This window comes from Anser anser (assembly GCF_964211835.1).
Source record: "Anser anser genome assembly, chromosome: 5".
In the NCBI taxonomy this organism is placed as follows: domain Eukaryota; kingdom Metazoa; phylum Chordata; class Aves; order Anseriformes; family Anatidae; genus Anser; species Anser anser.
This window is the reverse complement of record NC_139725.1, coordinates 22,747,128-22,764,520: the sequence shown is the minus strand read 5'-3', so window position 1 is coordinate 22,764,520 and position 17,393 is coordinate 22,747,128. Positions and strand designations below refer to the sequence as shown.

General features: G+C 36.7%; 1 protein-coding gene across 2 annotated transcripts in view; it reads right to left on the bottom strand.

The window, feature by feature from the left end:
- The window catches only part of HECTD1 (HECT domain E3 ubiquitin protein ligase 1), a gene marked incomplete at its 5' end in the record, with an annotated part of 60,963 nt that overhangs the window by 5,086 nt on the left and 38,484 nt on the right, over positions 1-17,393 (bottom strand). Inside the window, 12 exons of one of the 2 annotated variants that reach the window (XM_083837122.1) lie at positions 239-376; positions 523-724; positions 1,627-1,754; positions 3,963-4,048; positions 4,128-4,338; positions 4,689-4,871; positions 5,107-5,161; positions 7,829-8,051; positions 8,885-9,041; positions 11,168-11,301; positions 12,973-13,194; positions 16,275-17,111. In XM_083837122.1, coding sequence (XP_083693248.1) covers positions 239-376; positions 523-724; positions 1,627-1,754; positions 3,963-4,048; positions 4,128-4,338; positions 4,689-4,871; positions 5,107-5,161; positions 7,829-8,051; positions 8,885-9,041; positions 11,168-11,301; positions 12,973-13,194; positions 16,275-17,111 — 2,576 coding nt within the window. The remainder of the gene's footprint in view (positions 1-238; positions 377-522; positions 725-1,626; positions 1,755-3,962; positions 4,049-4,127; positions 4,339-4,688; positions 4,872-5,106; positions 5,162-7,828; positions 8,052-8,884; positions 9,042-11,167; positions 11,302-12,972; positions 13,195-16,274; positions 17,112-17,393) is intronic. The other variant, XM_083837123.1, reaches the window with a different exon arrangement.

The window sequence follows — 17,393 nt, the reverse complement described above, 5'->3', positions numbered from 1 at the left end:
AGATAACATCGTTAAGGGTGAATTTAATTTTACAACTGTGCTGTTTAATTTATTATACTGTACTTCTATATTAAAAGAAAACAGGTGAGGAAGACAGCTGTGAAACATTGTGGTCATTCTTGACCATGGAGAGCAGCTGTTCACTGACCATGTGTTCTTCCCTTCCCGCCTATCTAGCTCATTTTTCTTTTATAGAAGTTTTGTGCACTAACAGTTTAAAATGCAAACTTCTATATACCTGCCGAGACTCATCATCTGGAAAATCATCATCACAAAGCCAAGCTCCCAAATCTGTCCGCTGAAATTCTGCTGCTACCAATGCATAAAATTCCAAGGTAGGACCCAGGCCTGTTCCTTCCTCCCCTAAAAATTCAACCTATAAAAAAACATAAGGAATGTTAATAATAAAAGAAAATTCTAATGAAATGATCAGTGTTGGTTATGCAACAGGATATTCCATATACTGGCCAGCACATTAGAAATGGCTATCTAACCTCACTCTGCTAGGCAGATATGCTTTACCTCTAGAACAGATTTTCTGTCTGCATGAATCTGCATGACATTTTCTGCCCATTCCATCAGGGAATCACCTCGCGGAACTTTCACTCTTTCATGCTTCAGGCGTCCAACTCTGAATTCTCCTGGATCATCACGTCGCACTGTGCTTGTGGTCCTTGTCCTTTCAACAGTGGCTTCACGTCTGTTCTGTAGCCATACGATCGCTCTAGAAAAATAAAACACAACACAAAACAGATGTTTAAAACTTGGATGTCTACCAGTTTAACGGCAAAATTTACTTACTTGCATACTTAAAGAAACATAGAACCAAAGGTGAAGTACCGTCATTCACATAAAAAATAACACTAAGTTATAATAAATAGGTAACAGTATAAAAGAAAAAAGTCAACTTAAAAAAAATCCACCAAGTTACTGGTGTTACAGGGATTGTGGGGGTGCTTTGTCCCCCTCCAAAAGATCCATATCGATCAAGCAAGAACAGCTGCCTCTAGTAACAGTACTTACATGAAAGCAAAGTTCAAAATTCTCATACGTATTGTCATCTATCCAGCAATAATCTACCATCTGTTGGTTGTTTTGTCTGACTAAGCTAAGTAAAAATAAATGAATCAAAACAAATAACCATCAAACCACTGTACAAAATAGAAAAAATAAAAGATATGTGCTTTGGTGTATATTTTCATAAAACAATTCACAGTTATTAAGAAAGCTTTTTTATTTTTGTTTCTTACTACATTATGTAATAGACGGCAACCCAGCTGAATTATCTATTGCCTGATACAGCCACCTAGCTAGAGGCACGCAATCAAGTCTTCAGTTAAGAAGCTAAAAAATTAAACTTCTTCAAAGGAAATGGCCTGGAGAATATCAAACAGAAGACAGGCTGCTACTCGTCATAAACTTCTAACACAATGAACAAGAAATGTTCCAAGTGTCCAAAAGTTCTGAAGTTTCCCAGCATCTTCCCTTTTTTCCTACCTACCTACAATGCTTCATATTTGGAATCTTGTTCCAATAACGTCCTCCTGTGAATTACTAATTCAAAAAGGTATTTAAAAAAAGCAATCTGACAGGTGTTTTTTCCTGTTTTTGTTTCTGTTTGTTTACCTTGATGCTCCAAATGCTGTGCATGTGAAGTACAACTGTCTGGTTTCAAATGGAATTAAGAAAGGACACTTGCTTGTTAGCTGCTCGCACCAGTCTGGCAAAGCTCCACTTGCTAGTGCCAAGGGTTCCTGTATTTTAAAACAAGAAAGAACAAAAATAAAAAGTGTTTCTAATATTACACTCAGGTTGTCCTAACAAGTTTGTAACTAAGTAAATAGACACCCAATACGCCCATGCCAGGTTTTCACCTGTATTTGAGCAAGTTTCTTCCTTCTCAACAATCAGCACTTTTTTTTTTTTCTTTCAAATGCTCTGCACGAGAAGTTCACCAAGTTTCTAGGACTTGAGGGTGGACACAGTATGCTTTGGCACATACATTAAGAGCGGTACTAAATCCCTGGGATACATACTAACACTGTGGCTATATCTTTATCTGGAGAGAATTACTTCTGAATTTTGCCCAAAAGTGATTAAATACCTCTTCAATAGTGGAAAACACCAAAAGAAACTCACTGGTAATAAATATAATCTATAGGGAAATATTATCATAGTCCTTTCTAAAATACAAGTGTGACAAAAAAGACTACAGAAATTACTACTACAAAGATATTTCTGTGTCTTAACAGCCTTCAAAAGAACATCAAAAACTGATTTTTTTTTTTAAATGAACAATTAGGGGACCTTAACTGTAACTAAACCTCAAAAAGCACACGAAGAACTAAGCAAGCTGAGGATCTTTATCTTTAAATCTTTATTAAAGAAAACCTATTAAAAAAAACCCTACTACCTGAAGAAAAAACCTACCTACTGAAGAACTACCTCTTTAATCTTTCTTTTTTTTAGTGCATCTGACTGATACAAATAACAAGTTTTCTTTTTTAAAGCTCCATCTGAATCTATAAACATAGGAATCCCTGTGATCTCTAATACCGTTAGTTGCATTTGTTATATCAGCAAGCAGACACATACGTACACTACAGACATCAATGTTTGGTGCAGAAGTAGAAGGAAAAATATGGTTCTGTAAGGGGAGCTTATCTAACCACATACAGTTCCAAAGAAATCTGCTCATTCGCAGCAAGCCCAATGAATAGTAACAAACTATTTTGGTTTCTTGACAAGTTTCAGACAATGTAAAGGAAGCAGACTAGTTTACTCAAAGGGCTGGCATCTTAAATCTGCCATTTGAAAAAGAATAGCATTTAAAGAATATCTAACAGCAAGAAGCTAAACTATGCAATATTTTGTAATTAAATTCCAAAGTCAAACCTGTTTTGTGGTAAACCTTATCTTTCAAATAGGCCCCAAGTCTCTGTTCTATTTTATTGCAATATAAGACCATTTTAACAGTATAGAGGATAAATGTAACAGTATAGAGGTAAATTTTGTAAAGCACACACAAAAATGCATTTATAGCTTACAACAAAATGGAAAAAACAAACAAAACAAACAACAAAATAACTGCCACTGTTTTCAGTAAATTTCATTTGCATAACTCCATATCCCCAAATCTTACCCGAGGGTGCATGTGTGTGGAAGACAAGACACCAAACAACTCCCTTGAAATCCTCCCCCCACCCTCCACTTGGGGACTGGAGATTACAGGATTGTAGCAATAACTTCATGATGACATTTACTCAGTTATCGCAAATCATAATAATACTCTTGTTTCCATTTGGGATTTTCAATTTAAAAACTTCAGGTTTTTGCTAGTGGACAAAGAACTGCTGTTAATGAAACCAGAAAAATTAGCAATTGTGATGGTGAGTTTCAGGAAGTTTGACACCTACAGAGTCCATTCTATATGCAAGTCATTTAGACCAAAGCAAATACTTGGAAGTGTCTCATCAAGTCCTCTCGTTATTTTGTATCCACCAGCTCATTAGAACGAATATTGAAGTTTGAGTCAGATTAAGTTGACTATATGTCAACCAAGATAGTCTAGGTAGTGCCTAAATGCAAACAAAAATGTTTACAGTAAACTGGTGAGCACTTTCCTTAACCTGCAGAGGATTTCACAGTTGGTTAGACATTAAACTAAATCATACAAACTTTACATATATCAAGGCCTACGTTGGGGAATATAACTGCTGTCACTTAAAAACAACTGTCTCAATTAGGATAAAAAATTATTCTCCATAACTATACCATTCCTTAGTATGTCTTTATTCAGACTAGTCCATTCTTACAGCATTTACTCATTCAAAATTTAAGGAAATATATACTGTATGAAACAATTCAGAAGTCAAAATGGCAAAAAAGCTAATAATTCCAAACAAAGTAAGGAAGAGTCTTAAAAACAATATTATGTATATAGACTACGCATAATACAATACCTCAATCTGCTGCAGAATCTTTGTAGTAATTTTTTTGCTTGTGAATTCATCTGGTGGAAAGTTAAACTGAGGATGCTCATCTCCTTCTGAAATGAAGAGAAAATGTTTTCCCTTACTTTGTGTTCATTAGAACACTTAAGGAACTCTGCTATATAACGCACATACCTTCTTGAGCAGTTCGTGCTGTGTAAGGGTCACTGGCAACTATATACAAAATACGAAGTAACTGCAGAACATCTTCTACTCCACAGGAGTTCTGCCCACTGCCAGCTTTTGCCTGAGGTTGCTCCTTTGCCAAACTAAGGATATCAGAATTTTGAAGAGTAGAAATGGCCCCCTGGCTTAATCCAGATTTTGATCCATGTTCACAAAAATCCTGTGGGAGAAAAAAAAATTGTTATAAATGAAAACTGCATGTTACAGTCCTCATGACTATGTGCTCCAAGTCAATGATTTGAAAAATCAGAATGGTTACTGTGTTTAACCTGAACACTTAGTTCAATTGTAGATAGATCAAATCATGATTCAAATGGCACTAACACAACTATATTTAACGTTAAAAAAACAGTAAAAACTAAACTTGATATTGTGAACTTCCAAGTTTCCTATCCACATTATACCCTCTCCCCCCCGACCCTTTACAAGCATCTTTAAAGCTGCAAAAATAAAAGCACACAGCCAAATATAATAATTAAAAAAAAAAACAACTTGGATGCAGACATATACCTTGTATGCAGCTATGAGCTGGGAACAATTTCTGTTTTTCCTAATACTTTTATTAGTGCCGGTTAATTTCCAGTGGCGCAGGAAAGCTGAATCTGCATTCTTCTGCAGGTAGGTTATCAAGTCATTCTTTGGTAATTCATCAGTGCCAAGGTACTGCTCCACATGCTCTACTGACCAGCAACCCTACAACAGGAACCAACAAATGTTGGTTTTTCCTGATTGTAAAGTCTTAAAGATTTCACATGCATTACATACTTCAAGGAAACGTGCATTAACAAATACACTCACTCATACCCTTTAGCTAATTGAAAACTGTTAGTTTTTTTAATGTAGCTTTTCAAAAACTGCGATAATTCTCGTTTTGCTTTTGTTTAAACAGCCGTAACAACATACACAAAGGCATAAAAGCAAGTCTTACCATTTTTCCATTTTCTTTCTCTTTATCAGAATCCTTCATTTCTCTGTACATGATCCTAGATATTAAAACAAAGAGTTAATATTTCACAATCACAGCATGTTCTCTACATTCTGAAGTAACACATTGAGATGTCAGACATCAATGACATTGAGGTAAAACAGTGTAAAAAAGCAATAACAGCTGATCTTCACTTTACAGAACATCTGGTATACCCTGATCCAGCAAAGCTCTTAAACGTGTGTATAATTTTCATACTGTGTATAAATTAAATGCTTTGCAAGATAACTGTTTCTTTAAGTGAGGTTTGAGTAATCAAACCTTTATTGTGCAAATTTCCCAACCCAGCTTTAGAATCTGTATTACACGTGCACCAACTCTTTGAAACCTTCCATTTCTACAGTAGTTTGCTGTTTATGAACTTGGGAGATACACACATTTACAACTATTTCTAGTGCTTTTTGACTAAAAGATAGTTTAGTTACAAAACACTTTTGGACACAAGGCAACATAAAACTAATTAGTTGTAACACAGAAGCACTGAAAAAATCTGAAGTACAAAGTTAAAAAACTGCAACCACCATACTGAAGTTCTTGTTTTCGTATACGTTCATTTTCTGATATGACAGAAATTATATTGGTATAGTAAATGGATCTCACACACACAGTCATACCATCTTATAATTTCTGTCTATTACTATAAAGCAAGTAAGGCCAAGTTAGGGTAGAGAGAACAGCTGAAGCTGGAAGGGACTTACAGAGACCTAGTCCAATATCCCTGCTCAAAGCAACATCATCTGGAGCAGCTTGCTTAGGTTGGTGTTGAGTATCTCCAGGGAGCACAACTCTACAACCTCTCTAGACAATTTGTTTCAGTGTTCAATCTCCCTTGCAATTTGAAGTCTTTCTTTGGTTATGTGGAATTTTCTGTACTTCAATTTGTGCCATTGTCTTCTTGTCCTTTCACTTGTTGCAACGAAGAGAACTCTGGCTAAATCTTTCTTACTTCCTCTCATCGGGTTTCCGCACATATTGACAAGATCCCACAAGCCTTTCTTCCTCCAGGCAGTCCCAGATCTCTCAGACTGTTTTCATGACAAGTGCTACAGGCCCTTTAATCATCCTAGCTGCTCTTAGCTAGCCTTGCTCCAGGTCCCAAGTCTCTTGCACTAGGGAGTCCAGAACTGGCCACAGCACTCCAAGTGCCTCTCACCAGTGCCGAGTAGAGGGGAAAGATCACTTCCTTCAAACTGCTGGCAGTGCTCTTCCTAATGAAGCCCAGGATGCTGCTGACCTTCTTTGCTGCAACAGTGCATAGCTGGCTCACATTCAATTTGATGTCTACCAAGACCCTCAGGGCCTTTTCTGTCAAGCTGCTTTCCGTCTTGTACCAATGCACGCAGTTATTCTTCCCCAGCTGCTGGACTTTTTCCCTTTGCGGAACTTCCTGAGGTTCCTGTCTCCCCAGAGGTCCGTTAGAATCGCAGCACAACTGTCATGTATATCACTGACTCCTCCCAGTTTGTCATCTAGGAGCTGGCTGAGGGTTTGCTCTGTCCCATCATACAGTTCATTAATGAACTGAACCAAGCAGTGACCTCTGGGGTACACCATTAATGACTGATCTCTGGCTGGACTTCATGCCGATGATCACAACCCTGGCAGTTCAGGCAGTTTTCTGACCACCTCACTGTCTAGTCCAATCAGTTTGTTCACGAGGACGTTATGGGAGAAATTGTCAAAAAACTTTACTAAAGCCAAAGAAAACATTCTCTGCCCTCCCCTCATACACTGAGCTAGTCATCTCATCGTAGAAGGCTATCAGGTTGGTTAAGCATGATTTCCATTTCATAAATCCTTAAAACCTTTTTGTCCTTCATTGTTTTAAAATGGTTTCCAGCACTGTTTGCTCCATCACCTTTCCAGAGATGAAGGAGAGGGTGACCAGTCTGTAGTTCCTCAGATCCTTGCCTGTCCACGGAATAGTTGTGACATTTACTTTATTCTGGCCCTCAGAAATCTCTCACAATCTTTCAAATACAATCAAGGACCTTTCAAAAGCAGCCTGCTCCTTCAGCATTTGTGGGTGCATGCCCATCAAGTCGCATGGACTTGTATGTCCCGTTTCTTTAAATGTTTCCTAACTTGTTGCCCTTTATGCCCCTCACCAGATTCAACTTCAGATCAACTTTGGCTTTCCTTACCCCATACACGCATGCTCTATGTCTCTATATTTCTCCCGAGTCACTTGACCCTTCTTCAATCATTTGAATGCTTCCTTTTTATGTTTCGAATTCTGTTGGGAGTTTCTTCATCCATGCATGTCTCTTACTGCCTCTGCTTGAACTGCCACACACTGGGACAGGCTGTTCTTGAGTTCAGAAGAAATCAGCCAGTTCTCCTGGGACCCCTCTCTCTCTAGGACTGCATGCCCATGGGATTCTTCCAAGCAGATCCTTGAACAGGCTATATTCTGCTGTTTTGGTCAACTGCTTGACTTTTGAAATATTATTAACAAGTCACAGTTGAACTTTAGAGGCTATGCCTTTTATGTTTTGAAGTAGTAGCTTTAAAACCAATATAAACGTTCTAACAAAAATACAAGAAAAAATAATTCTAGCATTATTTTCTGCAAAGGAGGAAAAAAGGTTAAAATGGTTTTACACCTGTTTCCTAACCAGTCACACAGAGTTCTCTTTACAGAATAACAAACTTGTGAGCTTACGTGTATGTTGGCTCCCAAATACGTCTAAGCTTGTCAGATTTCACGTTGCCATTACAGGAAAGCTGTAACAATTTCTGTACATAGTAAAAGATGGTAGATCGAAAGTTTGTTAGGGGCAGTTCTACTTCTCGAGTTGTTCCAAGACCCGAAACTTTCAACGTAAGTGCTAAACGTGGCGAAGGCATGCACTCAACCTCTTCCAACAGTTCTGAATGAGGTGTACCTGCACATGAAAAATTGAGATGTTAATACAAAACACAAAGCATGACAAGTTGGCTTAAACATTAATGAAGTGGTTCAATAAGGAAGCGTAGAGATTTCCTGCACACCTACCAGTAAGACTATGCTGAGTTAAAACTATAAGCTATAACTAAGCACTATAAGACTTCTCTACGTGAGAAAAGCTAACCGCAGTTTTTGAAATCCATGTTGATCCTTATGTCTTGGTTACATTCTCTTTAATATCATCACAGCACATGAATTCTTCCTTCCTTACGCAAAGCATATCCATTTGCTTCCTATTATATTTACACCTTTCAGTTCACCAAAATCAACAATGGTTCATTTCCACGTAAGCCTAAACTACGTATTCCTTTCTTTGTGAATACTGATTACACCTACAGAGTTGAACAAGAATGAACAAAGGAACAAGATCATGTGCTATGCTGCTGGTCATACAGACTGCTCAGTTACTCTATTAGTTTTTCCCTCACCATGGTTTTGGATTGCTTCAACAAGTCCTTTCTGATCAAAGCTATTCTGGGCAGCTCAATACACAAATTATTCCCTGTAGGTAGAACCAGACATAGCAAGGGATCTATCACCAATCTGAGTTAAATTCATGAGTACGGATGTTTTATACAGCACTTCATTTACTTCTCCCTCGATAGTGCTTGGGCATGCAGAGGCAAATGAAACTCTCATTCAAACAACGAAAAGCCACACAGACACAAAAGCATGTTGTATTGGTTAATAGTGATAGGATCCCTGGAGCACAACAGGACCTTAACAGTAAGTCTCCGGATCAAATGTCACAAACACATCTTGGCAGCGTACCTGGTGGAGGGATTTCTAGATCAGTTGTTTGTTGAACATTAGTACGACCAGGTCTTGGGTCAAAAGCAGGAACCAAAGCAGAAAACTGTCGTTTCAATACATAATCATCATCCCACGTTCTTCTACGTCCTCCTTTGGTTTCATACTCCTCTTCCTCCTTAAAAAAAAAAAAAGTGGGGGTGTGTATTTTTATTTTACGTTCTGTAACAAAGAATCATTTCATCAAAAATTTAAATGTTCATTATGGAATACAGCAGTAACAAACTAAAGTTGATGCAAAAGATTACCAAGCTGGTACTTAACAGTGTTAGTTCCATTTAACTGGTCAAGCAGGAATCAAAAGAATTAAGCAAAACTGCCAATAAAGAGAAACCAGCATTAGTGGGCTAAACTTAGAACGGGTATCTTTACAATTTCTGGAAAGAAGGAAAATTTCCTTGAAGCACCAAAACGGCATAGGGAAATGCACAGTAGTGCAGACCAGCAAACTTGATGTAGATACTTTGTGCATTCTACAAAATTTGGAATATCAAAGATTCAAATAAATCAGTGGAGTCAAAATAAATGCAGTAACATTTCTGAAACCAATTAACTTTTTTTGAAAGTATATACCTATATTGATATATAACGTACATACATTTATTTAATCCAGAGATGAAATTACATACCAAAGTACTGGAATTATTATTGTGGGAAGAAATTAACAAGCCTTTGCAAGTATTAATTAGTTATGACTTTTCCAAAACAGGCCTTTAATCTGCTCAGCTCCTCATTGAGGAAGAATTATATAGTGTATGAGAGGGAACAGTACTGGAACCCAAGAAAGGAAAATTTTCTTTTGCAGATCTGATTCTTGTTGTGTAATCTACTTCTTCCCATGAAAAACAATAGCAAGTTCATTTAACCATTTCTGAAAAGTGGTCAGCAACCTACAAACTGTGGTTACTAATTGCATTGCAGTAAAATAGTATAAATAGTTAAATAATTCTGTCTATTCTTGACTGTATCTTTGTGCAGAAAGTGAAATATTTAGCGGTGCAGTTGAGTTTCTATTGAAAGCATAATCACAGTAGGTTCAAAAGTTTAATGTTTTGGTTAACATGCCTAAACTTTGAACATATTAACAACAAGAGGAAGTTTCTACAATTCCATAAAATAATGTTTACACTTATGTAATAAATATTAAACTGACATTTGTGAAGTCTTCTATTTTTCCTCTTAGGCCTTGCAACATTCATTTTGATCACTTCAGTGGTGGTAGAAGCCACTGAATGACCAGCCATTCATCATACCACAGAAGAACCAAATGAGGAGCCAGTATTCACGGTAGCATAGGCAAGACCCATGGGACTAACTTACTTTTTTTCTGTTTGCCTTTCCCTTCCAGATATTCCACTGGCATATATAAATTATTACCGGCCTACAGTTAAACACATCCCAGAGCACTGCATCACTAAAAAATTTAGCAGCCTGCCCACAAAGTTACACCACTTCATCAGCTGGTGACATGGAGAGCCATCATTTTTGTCTGTCAACTTGTTTCCAGGTTGCTTTTAAGATGTCAGTTCTGGCCTATAAGGTCTCAGGGCACGCTGATGTTCAAAAACCTTTTTCTCTGGCAGAAATGTTGAAGGTGGCACAATTAGTCAAATTTGGACAAGAAAGGACAGCTAACTGGGCAGTGCCTTATCTGGTGAGGCCTTGCAATTTTATGGCACCAATTTGAACAGATAAGAAAACAGCTTTGTTAACACTCAAAATATATGTTAGAACGGGGAAAAGGCACAATGAATGATAATCCTCTAAAAGATATGTTCTTCTTGCAGTCCCAGAGAAGTGTAACACAATTTTAATTTCAGCATATTGTTTGAAGTCTTAGCTGACATACTCAGAATTACAGTCACAGATTGGCTAAGGCTGGAAGAAACCTCTGGAGGTCATGGGGTCTGACCTCCTGCTGAAGCAGGGACACCTAAAGCAAGTTTCCCAGGACCACGTTCATCCACACACTTTCAAAAAACTCTAAAGAGGGAGACTTCGCTACCTCTCTGCACAACCTATTCCACTGATCCTTCATCTGTACAGTAAAGAAGCGCCTCCTGAAGCACTTCTCCAAACTAGTAGTCCTAAATCTAAATACATTTGTTTTAATTAGAATCATAGAATGGTCTGGGTTGGAAGGGACCTTAAAGGTCATCTAGTTAAGAATCCATAGTGCCAAAAAAAAGTGAATTTTAAGGCATCTGATAGCATAGATAATTAAGTTAAATAGCTATACTGTACCATAACTTCCTCATATTCTTGATCTTCTTGGTTATCATCTTCATTTTCATCGTCTTCTTCATCTGGTTCAGGTAGATCCTCATCATCATCCAACTCTGCCAACAGAGTACTAGCTCGGCAGCTATCAAGAAAATCTATAATATATATATATACACACATTTATATATTTACATATGGAAGAAAAGACATGGATTTCTTTTAAAGCCAAATTTTGAAAATTAAAAAACAAGCATTGAGAATAGTGAAAAAACAACTCTCACAAACAAGAAAGAGAACTAAAAATAGTACTGATATAGTATATCTAATAAAAGTAGCACATAATATTGCGTAATTAAGATTGACCAGCAAGTGATCAGTTCTTCATCTGTCAAACACGTTATGATTACACTTATGTTAAGTTTTGAAAGAATGCAAAAACTGGTACACAAATTAATATTGTCTGATTCTATGTTTAACTGTTTTAAAAGAAGGTTAGTGATGCAATTTTTGCTACAAATGCGTAGCTTACACTTCAAATTGCAAGGTAAGGGACATTTAAAATAAATATTTAAGAGCAACATCTTTAAAGATTTAGTTGCTAATGAATTTCTGTAATGAAAAGGTGAAGCCAGTTATGAAGTTCAATTTCACCCACATAGTACTAAGACTTAATCCCCACCCCTCACCCCCCAAAAAACAAAACATAAAAAAAAAACAGAAGTTCACAATAATCCAAGATGGACTATGATAGAGACGAATCTTTGAAATTTTACATTTTTTCTATACACATAGAAACTGTTTAAACACCCTTTGAACTGTTGTCAAAGCCCCAGTAGAAACTCTAGGGTAACTCACAAAACAATTTGTTCAGCTGTTTATAATTTAAAGACTTGTCACCTAATCAAAATATCAAGTGGCACTTAAAAAAACAAATAAATGGACATAGCACATGGAGTTGGTTGATTAAGATACCTACAAGTGGCTCAATTCCAATGCCCAGATAATTTCCAAACAATTTTAAAAGACTTTATAAACAACAAAATAGAGCACATCCAATCAATTTTTTTTAAACAATTCAAGTATTTTTTCTTTCAAGACTCTCTCTCAATCCAATATGCTTCACATTAGGAAGCATTTTCCCATATCTAGCCCTGTTTTTTCTTGTCTTCATTTCATCAACTTAATTCCTAGATATTATCACTCAGCCTAGTTAACTAGAATCTTTCTCAGCATTCATAACTCCCAAATAACTTCCATCTGTATCTAGCATATAGTGCCCACATAACTTTGCGTTTTGTTCCTCAGATCCCAAAATTCTATTCTTCATGTCAATTTACTTTGTGTTCTTTCCAACTTGTAACAACTACTATGGTCTTGAGATACCTGGAACCTCACATAGAATTTTAAGTGTATAGTGTGTCTAATGGTTGGTGGTTTTCAATCAAAGAGTACTACAAGGTACCTCAGACTGAGCATGTAGTGTTAAACGCTGATTTTAAGTAGAGGCTCATATGTAAACTACATTAAATAATAAAATGATTTGATTAAGGGAAAGATCAAGTGCCCAAATAAACTATGCCATAAATAATCATCATGTGGGATAGAAATTGCTGAACTACAAAGACCTGAAAACATAAGGAAAAATTACTTTTTTAACATTATTTTACTTGAGTACTACTTTACAGAACTAGAAACATATAAATAGTTCAATTTTCAAATACTTATCAGTAAATAAACTACTACATGAAAAAAATAACAACAAAAAGGAAAAAAGGAAAAATCATTAATGGGAAGTCTGCTTATGTTCATTTAAAAATGAAACTTACCATATAAAGAATATTCTGCCTCCTGACCTGTATCGCTCTCACTAGATGTTGATGTTAGGCTAGTAGTTAGAGTATTACTAAGCGACTGACCAACAGATAAAACTGTAGTTGCTGTAGCTACATTGCTGCTGCTAGTAACACTGGATGTAGACATGGTCACTGTTGATGTGGTACCAGTTGTAGTCAGATTAGGAAAACTTTGGGCACCCATAAGAGGAGAAGCTATAGATAAAGATATGGTAAGATAAAATAAATGATTTGATGACTTGAAGAGCACAATTTACATGCACGAGTCCTGTGTTGAAAAATATATTTCGGGTTGAAAAATTATCTGATGTGCTATTTTACAATAAAGTTTTACAGACTAAAGGGGAAGGGATTCCCAGTGCAAAAGTGCACACTACAATGCAGATGCCCACACCTGAGCATATTCCCTTGTGTACATTTAAAACAAATAAAATTATTAAATAAACCCCCAAATCCCCACTGTAAATTTGAAATTACTTCATTTCAACATCTGAAAAGTATTTCTGATATCTGTTACTCCAATACTGTGGCTGTTTTTAAGCTTAAAATTTAGTTTAAGCTCTAACATCAATATAATTAAAATTATACAAGGAAAACAACATAACCATATATAAACAAATTAAAAACAGAACATAAGACAATTTTGAAACCTTTTCTGCATTTTCCTTAAAGTTCTTAAAGCACCTCTTACTTGCTATCTTTCACATAACTAGTAGCGCATATATTCATGATGTGTGACAAGACCAGTACTGGCAGTACTGTGAAAAACAAAATTTAGTAACTTATGTTGAATGATTTATATGAAGTAATTTTCAGAATAAGCTAGTGACAACTGAGAGATTACCTTACCGCACATTCAAATAGAACACAGAAAATGCATTCTAGTTAACAACTGAAACAAAACCGAATTCACTGTAAACTCAATGGAAAGAATTTCAGGTCCTGTACCTACCTGAAATTGTACAAATTAAGCCTATATACAACTAATTACACATTTACACCCCAATGTTATGAACATTTTCTCACAACCTTATCTTCAAACACAGATGGTTAATCACATGTTTGCATATGAAAATTTGAGGGGTTATCTATATTTAAATTTAATCATTATATTTTTCAATCTACTTTTTCTAAAATTTATCAAATGAGTTTTACAGTTTTAAAAGTAAACGTTTTCATTATTACAGCTTATATAACATGATGGATTGTTTTTTAAAAATAATATAAAAATAAAATAAAAGTCTGAATGTCAGACTACTGATGTCTGCAAGGATTACTACCCTTGCAGGAGGACACAATACAAAACAGAACTGTTCCCCTAAGTGGATTTGATAGCTTTTTAAGAAAAATAGATGCCACTGTTCTGGTTTTGTATTTGTCTGTCAGATGCTGTTGTTGTCATTTTGGTTTTGTTTTTTCCCCCACTAGGAACTTAAATATATAAATAGAAATACAAAAATGCAGACTAAAATCAGCAAAGGAGTTCTAGTCAGGTATAGTACTTGATTTTTTTTTCTGTGCAGGAAAGAAGAGAGTGAAATTTATTAGTTAGTATGCCATATGCCCATCTTTATAAAAAAGAAAGTGTGGAATATTTCCAATCCAAAGGGATTTTCTTTGTTGTTAGGAATTTAATAATCACTTGCTCAATATACATATCTTCCACCCATGTCAATAACAGTAAACTCTTTGCTCTTATACTAAAGAGACACAGAAAAAGTCATTAAGTGTAAGTATTTCATTTGCTCAGATCTCAAGAACAAACAGAAGTTGGCTACCCTAGACACCATATAAATCCTGACAAATACTGGTGTTTTCAGTGTTTAAATCACTACTCATGATTTCAGACAGGTCGTTTTTTGTTTGTTTGCTTTTTGCTTCTTTTTTGCTGTTTTAATCAAAGGTTTTTACAATGCACTGCTGTAATTTTGGTGCGATCGCTCAAATTTAGAATCTAATCTCTTTTTGGGACACCAATTCTCACTGTTTCTTTTTGTATAAAATTAGAATTCCCACATATGGGATAAATTTAAACACAACAAATACAAGTTTTTAACTTATTTCCAATTTTAATGCTGTATGATTTCAAACATGCTTGAAATACGGCAAATACGCTGGTAAAGTGTCCTATGTTCTTCAAAGACTCTCCCTCTCCCCAGCACAAAACTACTTCAGAACTAGAGGCACTAGAGTACCTGTCTAAAGGGATCGATTACTGGAAATCTTCTGTTTGGTATTTCATTTACATTAAAAAAAAAAAAAATCCCCATCAAAAAAGAAAATACCCACTAGGATCATTTTAAAAACTGCAAAAAGCAAACAACACATCTTCAAGTAAGAAAGCACAGAAGTCTTAGAAAAGCATAAAAGCTTAAAGAAAAACTGGCTGTTTCCTTCTGGTTAGGGTAATTTTACTTCTTCTAACTTGTCTACCCTCACGGAGCACTGAGCTCCAAAACACTGAACTACATACCTAACACAAAGCTGGTTGTGCAACATCTCAGATGGGAGTGTTCTGAAAATTCGGAAGAGTGAACTCACAACAAGCAGGTTTACAGCTTACCTGCTAATACCTTGATCCCACACATAATCCAAGAACACGCAAAGGTTGAAGCATGTACATAATACCACTTAAAACAATGTTAACTACAAACTTCCATAAAATTAGTATGCCTAAATGACTTGCTAAATCTAAAGCTTAATGATGTCATTGGAAAACATACACAGAACTGGGTTATTCAGCCTGCTACAGTACAGGGAAATGTTAAAATGTCACCACACTGCAGTTTACTTTTTCTTTCTACTCTGCTCTTACTTCCTAAAGCTCAGACAGAGAATTTCCAGTATGAACAATATGCATTTCCCAAGGAAAACAAAACCATATCAGAAGCAGGCAGACAGAAAGTAAGCATGCAAATTCTGCACAGAACAGATCAGAGAGCAAAAGTATCCCACGTTAGCTTCTGTTGCTAGTCTTCAATCCTCTCAATCTAAACTATACTCTCTTTCTTCCTAAGCACATAATAAACATCAAATCCAAATCATTTCCATTTGATGGGTACCACAGTGTAATCTGACATCACAGGGCCATGTAACACTTTATAGTTTCCATGAACCCTGTGAGCTATTCACCAGTCCTGTAAGTGCCCATAAAAGCAAGGCTGCTCTAAGTGCATTGCTCTGTTAGGCCAACAAAAGCCAAACTTCTTTAAGTCTAAAGAAAACCAAAGAAATAACAAAAGTTTCAACTAAAAATAAATACAGCTTTTACTTACTTGCAGTACTCATGACATTTCTTCCCAAAGTGTTAGTATTGTTATCACTGCTACTTCGGCTTAAATTCATGTTGTTTGTGGCATTGGTTCGTGCTATGGTTGCCACTCTTCGTACAAACGACTCCAGGCTCGAAGTTTCTCGAGATGATAAGTTAGGAACACTTGCGCTGGAGCTCATTGGTGCCCCAGCAGCCAACAAGGAACTGACTGAAAGTCTGTTACTCGCTGAAGAGCTTAGAGGTCGTTGGGAAGCTGCTTCTTTATTAGTCAGTTCGGAAACAGAACTAACATCAGGAGAGCTGACACTAACAATTCCCATGGATATAGCACTGGACTCCCCAGGAGTACGTATTGAATTATCAGGACCTAACTTCCTTTCTGCATTTTCATTTCCCATGTCCGCTGTTAAGGTGCTGGTGCTTGCACTGGAAGATGACCCTACTTCAGCCTGAGGCACGTTATCAGCGGAAGACAGAACAACAATTGGTTCATGGACGTCAGTGCCTGAAACTATATTTTGCTCCATTACACTTTCTGATCTCCGCTCCATTTTGGTCGAACCCAAGCTGATGTCGCTGCTACTGGCCACGCTACACACAGAACTGCTGCTTCCTTTTCTACTTGAGGAGCCTGCAGCAGCAGTCGTCTTGTCTGGACAGTTGTTTTTCACCAAGCTGCTCCATGACTGCGTTGTGCCTGAAACAGTGGATGAAACAGGTTTGGGTGATGCCGCTGAATCAGGGTCGTACCCTGGTGCAAGCTTGAGGTCAAACTTTCCTTCTGCGCCCATACGGTAAGAGTTAGAGCCACCAGCATCCCAGGTGACATCAATCCAGCCTGGAAAGGGACAGGAGTTTGTGAGATCCAGCAGAAAGCAGACAGGAGCGTGTCAGACAGTAGCTCCACAATGTGGGATCAGCTTCTCATAAGGGCTGCGTGTCCGAATTAATAAAATTACTAAGTAACTCTTAACGCCAATTAAGGAGTGTTTAAACAATTTGGTAACGTAAAAGTGTTGTTAAAGTTATGGCAGCAAGCACAATCAGCTTCTACCTTCAGAGTCCCCGAATCCAGCCAAAAGCCAAGTTTGCTTCAGGAAGGAACCCGACCTACTAGGAT